We start from the raw sequence: 18134 nt of genomic DNA, 5'->3' as shown, positions 1-18134 counted from the left end.
ATGGTTGAACTAGTTTACAGTCCCACCAACAGTGTAAAAGTGTTCCTATTTCTCCACATCCTCTCCAGCACCTGCTGTTTCCTGACATTTTAATGATCGCTATTCTAACTGGTGTGAGATGGTATCTCATTGTGGTTTTGATTTGCATTTCTCTGATGGCAAGTGATGATGAGCATTTTTTCATGTGTCTGTTGGCTGCATAAATGTCTTCTTTTGAGAAGTATGTTTATTATGGCACTTTTCACAACAGCAAAGACTTGGAACCAACCCAAATGTCCATCAATGACAGACTGGATTAAGAAAATGTGGCACATATACACCATGGAATACTATGCAGCCATAAAAAAGGATGAGTTCATGTCCTTTGTAGGGACATGGATGCAGCTGGAAACCATCATTCTCAGGAAACTATCCCAAGTACAGAAAACCAAATACCACATGTTCTCACTCATAGGTGGGAATTGAATAATGAGAACACTTGGACACAGGAAGGGGAACATCACACACCAGGGTCTGTTGTGGGGTGGGAGGAGAAGGGAGGCATAGCATTAGGAGATATACCTAATGTAAATGATGAGTTAATGGGTGCAGCACACCAATATGGCACATGTATACATATGTAACAAACCTGCACATTGTGCGCATGTACCCTAGAACTTAAAGTATAATAATAATAAAAATTTTTAAAAAAACGGAATGGGATAAACTACATTTTATACCCAGTAAAAGATGTCACACCTGTGGAACTTTAAACTGTTGTTTAGAGGATTAATACAGTTAAATAGGTTTCCTTATACCCTATTCAAAACCTTTTAAAAATGGATCTTTAAGATGGCGAATAGGAGGCAGGACTAGCTTGCAGCTCCAGCTCAGAGAGGCAGAGCAGTGTGTAGAGACTCACATCATCAACAGTGTTCATGAACAGTACTGCGCAGAACTTCAGGCTGGTACTCGATGCGTCCACAAAGAGTCCTGTGATATGATTCATCTTCAGGTCCTGCAGCCCTGGATAGCAGCACCAAGAACTTCCACAGGAACATACCAGGAAAGCTGCAGACCAGAGAATCCACAGACCCTTTGAGGTAACTGGATCACCACTGCAGGCTCCCTGAGATGCCAAAAAACTGTGAGTCTGCCTGCTTTCTCAACAGGGAGGTTCGTGGTCTGGGGCAAGTTCTCAGCCCTGGTCACCAGCTGCCTGGAAATAGACTCGATGCAGTTGAGGGCGCATGGCAGGAATGAGACTGGCCCTTAGGACTGGGGGCTGAGTGGGAGTGGAAAGAAGTCTGTGATTGCAAGCTTACGCCCACTTCCCTGGTGACCTGTATAACTCAACAGAGGCAGCCATAATCTCCCTGGGAATATAACTCCATTGGACTAGGAACTACAACCCCATCCCCCACAGCAGCCACAGCAAGCCCCATGCCCAAGGAGAGGCTGAGCACAGACACACCTATCCCTTCCCCCACCTGCTGGTCTTTCTCTACTCGCCCAGGAAACCAAAGACAAAGGTCATAATCTCTTGAAAGCTCTATGGCCCTGCCCACTGCCCGAAAAACCTGTACTTGACCAGGTATCCCTACAATAAGGTGGCGGCGGCGGCGGCGGCGGCGGTGGTGGTGGTGGTGGTGGTTGTGGTTGTCACTCTTGTTGTTTTAAGTAGAGGCAGGGATTCACCATGTTGGTCAGGCTAGTGTTGAACTCCTGACCTCAAGTGATATGCCCATCTCAGAGTCCCAAAGTGCTGGGATTACAAGAATAAGCCACTGTGCCCAGCCCTAGGGCAAGTCCACATCCTCTCTATAGGACCACAGCTGATGAACTCTTGAAAGCAACCTCCTGGCTGGAAGCCAACCAACACAAAATCAGTACACTAAACAAAAACACAACCAACGATGCTCACAGAGTCCACTTCACTCCCCTGCTACCTCTACCGGTTCAGGTGCAGATATCCAGGGCTGCAAGACCTGAAGATGAATCACATCACAGGACTCTTTGCGGACACACCCCAGTACCAGCCTGAGGCTCAGTAGCTCCACTGGACGGCTAGACTCAGAAGAACAAAAACAGTCACTTCAGTTCAGCTCTCAGGGAGCCTCATTCCTAGGGGAAGGGGGAGAACAACACATCAAGGGCACAACCCATGGGACACAAGAATCTGAACAGCCACCCTCGAATCCCAGATCTTCCCTCTGACATAATTTACCCAAATTCGGAACCAGAAAAACAATTCTGGTAATATGACAAAACAAGGGTCTTTAACACCCCCAAAAGATCATACCAGCTCACCAGCAACAGATCTAAATGAAAATGAAATCTCTGAATTGCCAGAAAAAGAATTTAGAAGGTCGATTATTAAGCGAATCACGGAATCACCAGAGAAAGGTGAATTTCAACTTAAAGAAATCAAAAACATGATATAGGATAGGAAAGGAAAATTCTTCAGTGAAATAGATAGCATAAGCAAAAACCAATCACAACTTCTAGAAGTCAAGGATACACTTAGAGAAATGCAAAATGCAGCCGGGCGCGGTGGCTCAAGCCTGTAATCCCAGCACTTTGGGAGGCCGAGACGGGCGGATCACGAGGTCAGGAGATCGAGACCATCCTGGCTAACACGGTGAAATCCTGTCTCTACTAAAAAAATACAGAAAACTAGCCAGGCGAGGTGGCGGGCGCCTGTAGTCCCAGCTACTCGGGAGCCTGAGGCAGGAGAATGGCCTAAACTCGGGAGGTGGAGCTTGCAGTGAGCTGAGATTCGGCCACTACACTCCAGCCTGGGCGACAGAGCAAGACTCCGTCTCAAAAAAAGAAAAAAAAAAAAGAAATGCAAAATGCACTGGAAAGTTTCAGCAACAGAATTGAACAAGCAGAAGAAAGAACTTCAGAGCTCGAAGACAAGGCTTTTGAATTAACCCAGTTTGTCAAGGACAAAGGAGAAAGAATTTTTTAAAATGAACAGAGCCCCAAGAAGTCTGGGATTATGTTAACAAACCTAAAAATAATTGGTGTTCCTAAGGAAGAAGAGAAAACTAAAACTCTGGAAAACATATTTGAGGCAATAATTAAGGAGAACTTCCCTGGCCTTGCTACAGATCTAGATATCCAAAAACAAGAAGCTCAAAGAACACCTGGGAAATTCATCACAAAAAGATCATTACCTAGGCACACAGTCATCAGGTTATCAAAAGTCAAGACAATAAAAAGAATATTCAGAGTTGTGAGGCAAAAGCACCACGTAGCCTATAAAGGAAAACCTATTGGATTAAGAGCAGATTTCTCAGCAGAAATCCCTCGAGCTTGGAGAAACTAGGGTCCTATTTTTAGCCTCCTCAAACAAAACAATTTTCAGCTAAGAATTTTGTATCCAGTGAAACTAAGCTTCATAAATGAAGGAAAGGTACAATCTTTTCTATATAAAAAAATGCTGAGAGAATTTGCCACTCTCAGGCCAACACTGTAAGAACTGCTAAAAGGAGCTCTAAATCTTGACACAAATCCTCAGAACACACCAAAATAGAGCCTCCTTAAAGCATAAATCTCACAGGACCTGTATAACAAATAGCACAATGGAAAAAAAAAAAAAAAAAGGTATTCATGCAACAAACAGCATGATGAATAGAACAGTACCTCACATCTCAATAATAACATTGAATGTAAATGGCCTAACTGCTCCACTTAAACGTACAGAATGGCAGAATGGATAAGAATTCAACAACCAAGTTTCTGCTGTCTTCAGGAGACTCACCTAACACGTAAGGACTCAACATAAATTTAAGGTAAAGGGGTAAAAAGGCATTCCATGGAAACGGATGCCAAAAGCAAGCAAGAGTAACTATTCTTATATCAGACCAAAAAAAAAAAAAAAAAAAACTTTAAAGCAACAGCAGCTTAAAAAGACAAAGAAGGACATTATATAATGATAAAAAGACTAATCCAACAGGGAAAAATCACAATTCTAAATATACATATACGTCTAACACTGGAGCTCCCAAATTTATAAAACAATTCTACTAGGCCTAAGAAATGAGATAGATGGCAACACAATAATAGTGGGGGACTTCAATACTCCACTGACAGCACTAGTCATCAAGGCAGAAAGGCAACAAAGAAATAATGAACTTAAACTATACAAGAAATGGATTTAGATATTTACAGAACATTCTACCCAACAAATGCAGAATATATTCTATTCGTCAGTACATGGAACATTCTCCAAGACAGACCATATGATATGCCACAAAACAAGTCTCAACAAATTTAAGAAAATCGAAATTATATCTAGTACTCTCTCAGACCACAGTGGAATAAAATTGGGAATCAATTCCAAAAGGAACCTGAAAACCATGCAAATACATGAAAATGAATAACCTACTCCTGAATGATCCCTGGGTCAACAACGAAATCAAGATGAAAATTCAAAATTTCTTTGAACTGAACAATGGTGACACAACCTATCAAAACCTCTGGGATACAGCAAAAGCAGTGCTAAGAGGAAAGTTCATACATAGCATTAAATGCCTACATCAAAAAGTCTGAAAGAGTACAAACAGACAATCTCAGGTCATGCCTCATGGAATTAGAGAAATAAGAACAATTCAAACCCAGCAGAAGAAATAACGAAGATCAGAGCATAACTCAATGAAACTGAAATTAAAAAAAAAATACAAAAGATAAATGAAACAAAAAGCTAGTTTTTTGAAAAGATAAATAAAATTGACAGACCATTAGCAAGATTAACAAGGAAGAGAGAAAATCCAAATAAGCACAATTAGAAATAAAATGGGAGATATTACTACTGATACCACAAAAATACAAAAGATTATTCAAGGTTACTATGAACATCTTTATGCACATGAACTAGAAAACCTAGAGGAGATGGATAAATTCCTTGAAATATACAAAGCTCCCAGATTAAAGATAAAAAAATTCTGAACGGACCAATAATAAGCAGCAAGACTGAGGTGCTAATAAAAAAAAAATGCCAATGGAAAAAAGTCTAGGACAGAAGAATTCACAGCTAAATTCTATCAGACATTCAAAGAACTGGTACCAATACCATTGACACTGTTCTACAGGTTAGAGAAAGAGGGAATCTTCCCTAAATCGTTCTATGAAGCCAGTATCACCCTAATACCCAAAACAGGGAAGGACATAACAAAAAAAGAAAACTACAGACCAATATCCCTGAGATGCAAAAATCCTAAACAAAATACTAGTGAACTGAACTCAACAGCATATCAAAAAGATAATCCACCATGATCAAGTGGGTTTCATACCAGGGATGGTTTAACATCCGCAAGTCAATAAATGTGATACATCACATAAACAGAATTAAAAACAAAAATCACATGATCGTCTGAAGAGATGCAGAAAAAGCATTTGACAAAACACAGCACCCTTTTATGATTAAAACCCTCAGAAAAACTGGCATAGAAGGGACATACATTAACATAAAAAAAGCCATCTATGACAATCCCACAGCTAACATTATAATTAATGGGGAAAAGTTGAAAGCATTCCTCCAAGAATTGAAACAAGACAAGGATTCCCACTTTCCCCACTTCTATTCAACATAGTACTGGAAGTCCTAATCAGAGCAATCAGACAAGAGAAAGAAATCAAGGGCATCCAAATTCGTAAAGAGGAAGTCAAACTGTCACTGTTTGCTGATGATATCATCATATACCTAGAAAACCCTAAAGACTCATCCAAAAAGCTCCTAGAACTGGTAAATGAATTTGGCGAAGTTTCAGGATACAAAATTAATGTACACACATCAGTAGCTCTGCTATACACCAATAGCAACCACACTCAGAATCAAATCAAGAACTCAACCACTTGCACAATAGCTGCCAAAAAAAAAATAAAATAAAATACTTAGGGATTTACCTAACCAAGGACATGAAAGACCTCTACAAGGAAAATTACAAAACACTACTGAAAAAAATCTCAGATGACACAAATTGAAACACATTCCAGGCTCACGGATGCGTAGAATCAATATTGTACAAATGACCATACTGCCAAAAGCAATCTATAAATTCAACTCAATTCTTATCAAAAGACCACCTCATTCTTCACAGAACTAGAAAAAACAACCCTAAAATTCATAAGGAACCAAAAAAGAGCCCACATAGCCAAAGCAAGACTAAGCAAAAAGAATAAATCTGGAGGCGTCACATTATCTGACTTCAAAGTATACTATAAGACCATAGTCACCAAAACAGTGTGGTACTGGTATAAAAATTGGCACACAGATCGTGGAACAGAATACAGAACCCAGAAATAAAATCACATACTTACAGCCAACTGATCTTTGACAAAGCAAACAAAAACATAAGTGGGGAAAAGACACCCTATTCAATAAATGGTGCTGGGATAATTGGCAAGCCACATGTGGAAGAATGAAACTGGACCCTCGTCTCACATCTTACACAAAAATCAACTCAAAATGGATCAAATACTTAAATCTAAGACCTGAAACCGTAAAGAGTCTAGAACATTAAAAAAAAAAAAAAAAAAAAAAACCCTTCTAGACACTGGCTTAGGCAAAAACTTCATGACCAAGAATCCAAAAGCAAATGCAACAGAAACGAAGATAAATAATTGGGACTTAATTAAACTTAAAAACCTTCTGCACAGCAAAAGAAATAATCAGCAAAGTTAACAGACAACCCACAGAGTGGGAGAAAATCTTTATCATCTAGGCATCCAACAAAGGACTAATATCTAGAATCTACAAGGAAGTCAAATACATCAGCAAGAAAAAAAAAATCCATCAAAAAGTAGACTAAGAACATTAATAGACAATTCTTTTTTTTTTTTTTTTTTTTGAGACAGAGTCTTGCTCTGTCACCTAGGCTGGAGTGCAGTGGCATCATCTTGGCTCACTGCAACCTCCGCCTCCTAGGTTCAAGCGATTCTCCTACCTCAGCCTCACAGGTAGTTGGGACTATAGGCACGTGCCACCATGCCTGGCTAGTTTTTTTGTATTTTTTGTAGAGACAGCATTTCACCGTGTTAGGTAGGATGGTCTCAAACTCGTGACCTCACGATCTGCCCGTCTCAGCCTCCCAAAATGCTGGGATTACAGCCGTGAGCCAACACGCCCGGCCAGAATAGACAATTCTTAAAAGAAGATACACAAATGGCCAAAAAGCATATGGAAAAATGCTCAACATCACTAATGATCAGGGAAATGCAAATCAAAACCACAATGCGATACCACCTCACTCCTGCAATAACGGCCATAATAAAAAAAATCAAAAAATAATAGATGTTGGCAGGGATGCAGTGAAAATGCAATGCTTACAATCTTCACACTGCTGGTGAGAATGTAAACTAGCACAACCAAAGTGTGAAGATTACTTAAAGAACTAAAAGTAGATCTACCGTTTGATCCAGCAATCCCACTGCTAGGTGTCTACCTGGAGGAAAAGAAGTCATTATACAAAAAAGACACTTGAACACGCATGTTTATAGGGTCACAATTTGCAATTGCAAAAACATGGAGCCAGCCCAAATGCCCATCAATCAATGAGTGGATAAAGAACATGTGGTGGGGTGTGTGTGTGTATAGGTATATATATGTGTGTGTGCATATGTGTGTATATATACCTATACACACACATATATACACAACACACACACATACATACACCATGGAATACTACTCAGCCTCAAAAAGGAACAAAATAATTGCATTCGTAGCAACCTGGATGGAATTGCAGACTATTATTCTAAGTGAAGTAACTCAGGAATGGAAAACCAAACATTATATGTTCTCACTCACATGTGGGAGCTAAGCAACGAGAACATAAAGGCATAAGAATGACACACTGGACTTTGAGGACTTGGGGGAAAGGGTAGCGAGTAGCGAGAACACTACCCATTGAGTATACTGTAAACTGGTCAGATGATGGGTGCACCAAAATCCTAGAAATAATCACTGAAGAACTTATTCATGTAACCAAATACTACCTGTTCCCCAAAAACTTACTGAAATTAAAAATTTTAAAAACTTATTTTTAATGTTTGTTGCGTATCACTGGTCTTGAAATATAAGATTCAAAGCTTCTCAAATTATTTGACCACAGAATGCCTTTTGTCAGACTTCTGATTTACACAGCCTGGAAATCAATTTGGGAAAGGCTACTATAGTGCTCATAAAAGTTAAAACATTATCAACTATGAGAGCCCACCATTCATACTGATCCATTAATAGTTTTGAGAACAATGTTTTTTTCCCAACTGCTCTATTCAACTTAAGTTTTAACCAGAATAGCCCGAGTCCTCTGTGGTCCTGTAGTGTATTTGTTTTCTTCTAACATTAATATCAATTATTCATTTTCTTATCTTAAGACACTATATAAAGTCTCTGCTGCATAAGTCTCTAAGTAGTTGTGGGCATCGCTGTCTTGTTTCCTATTTAAATGCAAGTAGCTTCAGTACTTCAATATTTAATACAATATTTACTTTAAATTTTAGTCACTAATTTTTATCAGATTTGGGTGATTTCTTCCTATCTGCATTTTACTTAGAACTTTTACCGGGAAAGACTAAATTTTATCAAATGTCCACTTTTATCAGATTTAGGTAATTTCTTCCTATCTGCATTTTACTTAGAACTTTTACTGGGAAAGACTAAATTTTATCAAATGAATCACATGATTTTCACCTTTCATTTGTTCAGTAATGAAGTATACTGAAATATCCTGGTGGTAAAATATCCTTATATCCTAGAATAAACCTTACCTAGTCATGCTATATTATTAATTTAGATTGCTGATGAAGTTCATTCCCTAATGCTGAAATAAGAAACGTAACTTTAAACAAACATACCTTAACTATTTGGAAAGGTAATTATGCAGCTAAAAAGACTAAGGTAGGAAAAGAAATTAACACTACATAATCTGATTTACCAGAAATTTTAATCAAATGTATTTATTTTATTTTAGTAACATTCTTATTTGTATAGATTGACAAATTTCCATTTCTTTTAGATCAAGTTAATTTTTTTAATTCCTCTATGAAAGTGAAATTATGTCATCTGTCTTCCAAAGATATATTTCAGAAAACATAAAGAATATGAACAGCAACTGTGAATATTAAGGCAAATTTAAGTATCAGAAAGTTGAAAGATGAAAAACAAAACCTAAAAATAAAAAAGTTCTTATTTAATTAATGATTCACCTAAATAATACCACTTCTATTTTTTTAACTTACAAGATTTTTTATTGCAATTTTCTCTGTAATCATACAACGTGCATTCTTGTGAACTACTTTTAATACAATAATGAATCATACAATGTAACAATACAGGGAAAAGTTGCTCAAATATTCCCTATAATATTCTTGAGTCATGGATAAGCAGATATAAATGCAAAAGAATCTTAACCATTTAATCACTGGCAAGGATGTTGAGAAAAAGGGAACCCTCATACACTGTTGGTGAAAATGTGAATTAGTAAAACCATTATGAACAGTTTGGAGTTTCCTCAAAAACCTAAAAACAGAGCTACCATATGACTTAGCGAACCCACTGCAGGGTATATATCCAAAACAAAGGAAATCAGTACATCAAAACGATATGTGTGCTCCTATGTTGGTTGCAGCACTGTTTGCAATAGCCAAAATTCGGAAGCAAACTAAGCGTCCATCAACAGATGAACAGATAAAGAAAATGTGGTACATACATGCAGTGGAGTACTATTCAGCCATGAAAAAAGAATGAGATCCAGTAACTTACAACAACATTAATGGAGCTGGAGATCATTACGTTAAATGAAATAAGCCAGACATGCAGACAACCATTGCATGTTCTCACTTATTTGTGAGATCCAAAAATCAAAACAATGGAACTCATGAACATAGAGAGAAGAAGGATGGTTACCAGAGGCTGGAGAGGGTAGCAAGGTATGGGAATGAGGTAAGGATGGTTAATGGGTAAAAAAAAAAAAAAAAAAAAAAAAGAAAGAAAGAAAATATATACACACATATATATATATCATGAATATGGCCTAATATTTGATAGCACAACAGAGTGACTATAGTCAACAATAATAAAACTGTACATTTTAAAATAACTAAAAGAGGCCAGGCACAGTGGCTCATGTCTGTAATCCCAGCACTTTGGGAGGCGAAAGTGGGTGGATCACCTGAGTTCAGGAGTTCGTGACCAGCCTGCACAACATGGTAAAACCCCATCTCTAGTAAAAATATAAAAATTAGCTGGGCATGGTGGCAAGCACCTGTAATCCCAGCTACTTAGGAAGCTAAGGCAGGAGAATCACTTGAACCCAGGAGGTGGAGGTTGCAGTGAGCCAAGATCGTGGCACTCTAGCCAGGGCGACAAGAGTGAAACTCCGTCTCAAAAAAATAACATAACATAACATAACATAACATAACATAACATAACATAACATAACATAACAAAATAACTAAAAGAGTTTAATTGGATTGTTCGTAACACAAAGGATAAATGCTTGAGAAGACAGATACCCATTTTACATGATGTGATTATTATGCATTGCATGGCTATATCAAAATATCTCACATACCCCATAAATACATATACCTACTGTGTACTCACAAAAATTAAAATAAAAAAATTTTAGGGTCTGGTGTCGTAGCTCATGCCTATAATCCCAGCACTTTGGGAGGCCGAGGCAGGCAGATCACCTGAGGTCAGGAGTTTGAGACCAGCCTGGCCAACATGGTGAATCCCCATCTCTACTAAAAATACAGAATTAGCCTGGTGTGGTGGCACACGCCTGTAATTCCAGCTACTTGGGAGGCTGAGGTAGAAGAATCATTTGAACCTAGGAGATGGAGGTTACAGTGAGCTGAGATCACGCCATTGCACTCCAGCCTAAGCAACAAGAACAAAACTCCATCTCAAAAAAAAAATTATATTTAATAACCGAGAAAATTTCATTAATTTGCTTCAATGTGATGCTGGTATTATGAACTGAAATAACACCAAATTTAATCAATTTCCTTGATTATTCCTTTCAGAATCAATCTGAGCCAATAAGCTTATGTTAGCTATTAGACTCAGATGGAAATAAGTCTTTATTATAAAAATAGCCACAACTTCAAAGCCCTTTGAGTCCACTTAATAGCATCAATCTGATCCAATCTTAAAAAACTCTACAGGAATTTATACCACTCTCGCTTTCACAGTGTCCATTTTTGTTTAATCAACTACTACACTATCAGATAAAATCAAAGTAAAGAACAAGAATATACAGGCTGGGCGCAGTGGTTCACGCCTGTAATCTCAGCACTTTGGGAGGCTGAGGCAGGCGGATCATTTGAGGTCAGGAGTTCGAGACCAATCTGACCAATATGGTGAAACCCCATCTCTACTAAAATACAAAAATTAGCCAGGTGTGGCGGTGGGCACCTGTAATCCCAGCGACTTGAGAGACTGAGGCAGGAGAATCACTTGAACCCAGGAGGTGGAGGTTGCAGTGAGCCAAGACTGTACCACTGCACTCCAGCCTGAGCAACAGAGCAAGACTCCCTCTAAAAAAAAGAATATATAAAGTCAGAATTCCTAATATTCCACTCACTACTTTACCGCCAAGATTGTAACAATACAAATGTTAAATATCTAAAGATATGAATGTATTAGATGAATTATCAACAATACTCACGCATCATTTGAGCAAGTCATAAATTCTCCCTTTATTTTGGGATGCCATGAGCCAGTATGAAGCATTGCTGTATGACCCTTAAAAATAAAGACAAAGGGGAAAAAAAAGATGTTTTAAAAAGGTAAAAAATAAACTGACTAGAAACTGACATGTCATTTTTAAATGTAAAAATTTTTAGTTCCCCCAAAAGTGTACCATTTTAATTATAAACCTATATTATTTTATCCCAATTTTCTCTCATAACATGCTTTGTTTATTTTGCTTTAGCTCTTTGTGTACCACCCCGTGCCCACCTCAGGAATTAACTCAGTGCTTGTATGTAACAGGTGCTTAATAAGGTGGGAAATGGAGAGGAAAATGACATCCTTTCTTTAGGGGGAGAAAAAAAAGAAAGGTAAAGCCATAATAAGAAAGAGAGGTCTTCTTCAAAGATCATAACTCCTTTCTTCAGTGGAAGACAATCAAGAATAGAAAGTATTTACAAATAAGCAAGGTGAAGGCAAGAAATTGGGAGGGAAATCCGTATTTCCTAAAAATGTGTCAACAATCTTGATTCTACAATGCCTCTGTAAAAATATGTATGTGAGAAAAGGAAGAATATATTTTAAGTGATTGGGGAAAATTAGCCCCACTAAGTATAGAGAATATAAAAATACTATAATTAAAACAATGTGATGCTGGTATATATAAACTGACATATACACCCAATCAACTAGAGTACATAGCAAACATAAACACACACATACACACAAATGCCTAATTCCCTCTTAGGCAGCAAACTCAGCTAGAGTGGTCTCATACAGCAAGACAGATTTACGTGGGACAGAAAAGAGCCTGGTCCTTTTTAGTATAATAACTGCAGTATCTCTTACTCTGACACAGCTCAAAATAAAACTATGATTAAAGAAGTAAAATGGACACATTTAAATGACTTACAAGAAAAATAACAGTAACCGTCTGGAAAGATACATGGGCCTGGAGATCATCTTCAGCCAAAGTTGTCTACAATGCCTCAAACAGTATCTGGCCAAGGCCTGCCATTCTGTTCATGTTTACAGAATACAAATGAGGGGAGGTGGAGACTCTTAGCCATGTTAGAGGCATGAATTGAACCAATACCTGGAAGGACTAGATGGCAAGTCTGAGATCTCATTTTCCACCCCTGAACTCAACGCTTGCACATCCAACTATCTACTTGACATTTCTATCTGTATATCATAGGCATCTGGAACACAATAGGTACAAGGGAAAATCTTGATTCTTTCTGCTCACTTTATTTTCTATCAGTTTCTTTCCTAGTAGCTCAAGCTAAAAACGTGGAAGTTGTTCTTAAATATTCCCATAACCATAGCCCTAAAACCTTCTATCTACACAGATTCAATTCACCAGCTATTCCTGTCAATTCTATCCAAAATACATTCTATTTCTATTCACTTTCTAAAATCTATTCACTTTTCTCTTTTTCATCACTATCACTTATTCTCTCACAACATTCTCTCATGCTTCTACATCAGTTAATATGTACTGTAACAGGTTTGTTATTAATCTCTCTGCTTTTTCTTTTTTTTTTTTTTTTTTTTTTGTTTTCTTGAGACAGGGTCTCACTCTGTCACCCAGGCTGGGGTGCAGTGGTGTTTGCACAGCTTACTGTAGCCTTGGCCTCCTGGGCTGAAGTGATCCTCCTGTCTCAGCCTCCCAAGTGACTGGGATTACAGCAATGAGCCGAAATTCATGCCTGGCTAATTTTTGCATTTTTTGTAGAGAGGGGGTCTCACCATGTTGCCCAGGCTGGTTTTGAACTCCTGGGATCAAGTGATCCGCTCACCTCGCCTTCCAAAGTGCTGGGATTATAGGAGTGAGCCACTGCGCTCACCTCTGCTTTCATTTTACCTCATGTGCTCTACATAGCAATCAGCATAATCCTTTAAAAATATAGTTCTAATGCAGGAACAGAACACCAAACACTGCATGTTCTCACTTTTAAGTGGGAGCTGAACAATGAGAAGATGAGAACACATGGACACATTGTCAGAGGAACAACATGAACTGGGGCCTCTCGGGGGCGCAGGGTGGAGGGAGGGAGAATATCAGGAAGAACAGCTAATGGATGCTGGGGTTAATACCTAGGTGACGGGTTGATCTGTGCAGCAAATCACCATGGCACACATTTACCTATATAACAAACCTGCATATCCTGCACATGTACGCTAGAACTTAAAATAAAAGTTAATGGAAATAAAATACATATATATATGTGTGTGTGCATGTGTGTGTGTGTGTGTATATATATAGTTCTAAATATGCCATAATGTCGGCAGTGGCTCATAACTATAATCCCAGCACTTTGGGAGGCTGAGGCAGAACAATCACTTAAGGTCCGCAGTTTGAGATCAGCCTGGGCAACAGAGTGAGATCCTGTCTCAACAAAAAATAAAAATAAAAACTTAGCTGAGTGTAGGGTAGACATCTATAGTTCCAGTTATTAGGGGACTAAAGTGGGAGGATCACTCGAACCCAGGAGTTGGAGGTTACAGTGAGCTATAACTGCACCAGTGCACTCCAGCCTAGGTGACCGGGTCAGACACCATCTCAAAATAAATAAACTGATCAATTTAATTAAATTAAAATGCCACTTCACTGCATATAACCTTTTGCTGGCTTTATAACCTTTTACACAGTGTGATGGTTAATACTGAGTGTCAACTTGATTGGATTGAAGGATACAAAGTATTGATCCTCAGTGTGTCTGTGGGGGTGTTGCCAACAGAGATTAACATTTGGGTCAGTGGGCTGGGAAAGGCAGACCCACCCTTAATCTGGGTGGGCACAATCTAATCAGCTGCCAGTTCGGTTAGAATATAAGCAGGCAGAAAAATGTGACATGAGAGACTGGCCTAGCCTCCCAGCCTACATCTTTCTCCCATGCTGGATGCTTCCTGCCCCCGAACATCAGACTCCAAGTTCTTCAGCTTTGGCACACAGACTAGCTTCCTTGCTCCTCAGCATGCAGATGGCCTATTGTGGGACTTTGCAATCATGCCAGTTAATACTTGATAAACTTCCCTATATGTATATTCCATTAGTTCTGTCCCTCTAGGGAACTCTAATATACACAGTCCACAACGAATTTTATTTTCTGGCTCCACATTCCTTGCAACTTCACTTATTTTGTGTTCCCTCATGACCAACACGTACCAGCCACTTCCTTCCTTTCAGTTCCTCCAATACGCTCAGCTCTGCTCCATATCAGGCCCTTCTTATATGCTTTCCCATATGCTGGAAAGCTCTTTTTTCCACTTTCCCATGACTGGCTCCTTCTCATTATTTCAATCTCAGTTTACATGCCACTTGCTCAAATAAGTATTCCCTGGTCCTCTATGTAGGTAAACATGACCCATGAGATTGTTCTTTACCTTAGTACCTGTGCGTTTCCTTAATAATAGACATCATAGTTTGTGGTTCTTTATTCATTTTTTGACTTTTGGAACAGTGTTAGCATTTTACATATTCACACAAAAAAATAAGGATGGGACAACCAAAAACTGAATATAAACAGGAACAAATCAACCTTACATTTAAAATGAGTAACACATATACTGAAAGAATAAACAGAAAACTATCTACCCTATAAGTGGGTTGATGGCTCCCAAAAAGATATGTCCATATTCTAATCCCAAGAACATGTAAACATGACCTTATTTTGGGAAAGGTATTTGCAGATATAATTAAGAATCTCGGCTGGGTGCGGTGCCTCATGCCAGTAATCCCAGCTCTTTGGGAGGCCAAGATAGGCAGATTGCTTGAGCTCAGGAGTTCGAGACCAGCCTGGGCAACATGGCAAAACCCCATCTCTACAAAAAAAAAAAGAAAAACAATTATCCAGGCATGGTGGCACACAATGGTAGTCACAGCTACTCGAAAGGCTGTCACAGCTACTCGAAAGGCTGAGAGGGGAGGTTCTCTTGGGCCCAAGAGGTTGAGGCTGCAGTGAGCCATTATCACACCACTGCACTTCAGCATGAGCAAGACAGCAAGACCCTGTATCAAAAACAGAAACAAAAAAATCTAGACATGATTCTGTGCAGGCTCTAAATCCAATGTCCTTATAAGAGACAGAAGACAGAGATAAATCTAAATGTCCTTATAAGAGATAGAAGACGACTGGGCATGGTGGCTCACACCTGTAATCTCAACACTTTGGGAGGCCAAGGCAGGCAGATCACTTGAGCTCAGTTAGAGACCAGCCTAGGCAACATGGCTAAATCCCATCTCTACAAAAAATACAAAAATTAGCCAGGTGTGGTGGCAGGTGCCTGTAGTCCCAGTTATTTGGGAGGCTGAGGTGGAGGATGGCTTGAGCCCAGGAGATGGAGACTGCAGTGAGCCGAGATCACACCACTACACACCAATCTGGGCAACACAATGAGACCCTGTCTCAAGAAAAAAAATTAAAATAAAATTTAAAAAAGAGAAGAGAAGACACAAAGAGAAGGCTATGTAAAGACAGAGGCAGAGAATGGAGTTATACAAGCCAAGGAATACCCCAAGTCATCAGAAGCTGAAATGGGCAAGAAAGGTCATTCTTGCCTACAGCCATTGGAAAGACCCTGATCTTGCCAACACCTTGATTTCAGCCTTCTGGCCTCTGTAATAGTAAAAGAATAAATTTCTGTTGTTTTAAGCCACAAAGTTTGTAGTAATTAGTTAAAATAGCCCTAGGAACCTAGTACATATTCTCAGTCTAAGACCAAAAGAACTGTAAATAAATATTGAATTCTAATTAATACTTTTGTTTCTTTTTTGCAATGGTATACATTAGCAATTCTGAAACTGCCTCCAATATAATGAAGAACTAAGCCAAGAAGGAAATGTGTTGGGGATAATTAGAGTAAGGGTTAGCCCTGTTGGAGAAGATAGTTACAAAAGTGAAAAGGGGGAAGACTAGAACGAACTCTCTGATGTTAAATAGAAATGAGGGGTAGCAATGTGAACTCATGATTTTTTACTAGGTAGATTAAATTGTTATATATGTATATATGTGTTAGTTATTCTCTAGTTCTGTATGTTAAGAATGTCTAGAAGTAATATACTCCAGCAAAACTAACACAGAGATCCTGGTCTCTAACAATCACGTCCCCCTAAATGGAACCAGGGCTTCTTGCAAAAATTATTGATTACAGAGACGGGATAGGAAAGGAGCAAGATGAACGTGGAATATTTTGTTGTATTAAAAAAAAAAAAAAAAGAAAGTACTACAAAGATGATGGACACATGTTAAAAGGATAAAGCACATGTTGAAGAGCCTTCTGCTGGCTAAATCTGCAATAGTTAGGGCATCAAGATAAATAATGATAGTAACTAATTATAAACCATTGACTAAGACAAGAACCATTGAGTGTATACTAATATAATAAATATACAAAGAAAGCTCTTCCTTTTAGTGGAATGCTACTGATAAACATAAAATGAATGATAGAGTTAAAAGATCAGCATTTTGCAATCAGTAATAACTGATTCAGGAAAGAATCAATAGATGCTAAAACCGTAGAGGAAAGTTTGAAAATGATTATTTACAAAGTCTCAACATCTCCCTGCAAATTACTTAATAATTGCAATGAGAACACAGTAACTTTATAGTGGAAAAACCTGGTAGACACCACCTGAAACAAGTGATCTAGGTGAACATCACCAACGCAAGGACAAACTGAAACTGACATCACATACTTCCTGATATGACGAAGAAATGAAGACACAATATTATTTCTGTCACAGTCCTTCTAAAAGTGCATAACCTGATTCAAACTATGAGGTAAAATCAAATTCTACATTTTATCAAATCACTGACCTGCAGTCCTCATAAAACGTCAAGGAAAAATAAAGACCAAATAATGCAGAGAAGCCATTACCAATTAAAGGAGACAACAGATACGATGATTATACACAATGTGTGATCTTGATCAGAGCCTGGAACTGGTGAAAAAATCATTAGAGAGACTGTTGAGATAATCAGTGAAGCATGAATATGGAATGTGATTTAGATAACAGTATTTTATCAGTGTTAAATTCATGGCTATCCACCAGGCATGGTAACTTGTGCCTGGTAGTCCCAGCTACTAGGGAGGCTGAGGCAGAAGGATTGCTTCAGCCCAGGGATTCTAATCCAGCCTGGGCATCAAAGCAAGACCCTGTCTCTTAAAAAAGAAAATTATGATTATGTATGAAAATGTAATGTTATTAGGAAAACCTCACTGAAGAATTTAGGAGTAAAAGAGCATGACATTTACAACTTACTTTCAAAAGCTGAAAATTAAACACATATATATGTGATTTATATGTATATGCATATACATATATATATATGAGAGTGTATATACAGGCGGGATAGGAAGGTGGGTTAGTCTGTATTAGTGGAGTGAGGAATGGAGGAGGGAAAAGGAAGGAAGGGGTAAGGTGAAAATAAAGCAATGAGAC

The 18134-nt window shown here is 38.5% G+C and overlaps 1 protein-coding gene across 5 annotated transcripts in view; it reads right to left on the bottom strand.

The window, feature by feature from the left end:
- WDR70 (WD repeat domain 70) overlaps positions 1-18134 on the bottom strand; it is a 389981-nt gene that overhangs the window by 236123 nt on the left and 135724 nt on the right. For all 5 annotated transcript variants that reach the window (XM_028849398.2, XM_001094466.5, XM_028849399.2 and 2 more), the window contains one exon: positions 11664-11740. In XM_028849398.2, the coding sequence (XP_028705231.1) occupies positions 11664-11740 (77 nt within the window). The remainder of the gene's footprint in view (positions 1-11663; positions 11741-18134) is intronic.

This window comes from Macaca mulatta, chromosome 6 (assembly GCF_049350105.2).
Source record: "Macaca mulatta isolate MMU2019108-1 chromosome 6, T2T-MMU8v2.0, whole genome shotgun sequence".
Taxonomy (NCBI): Eukaryota; Metazoa; Chordata; class Mammalia; order Primates; family Cercopithecidae; genus Macaca; species Macaca mulatta.
This window is presented reverse-complemented; position numbering and strand designations above follow the sequence as displayed.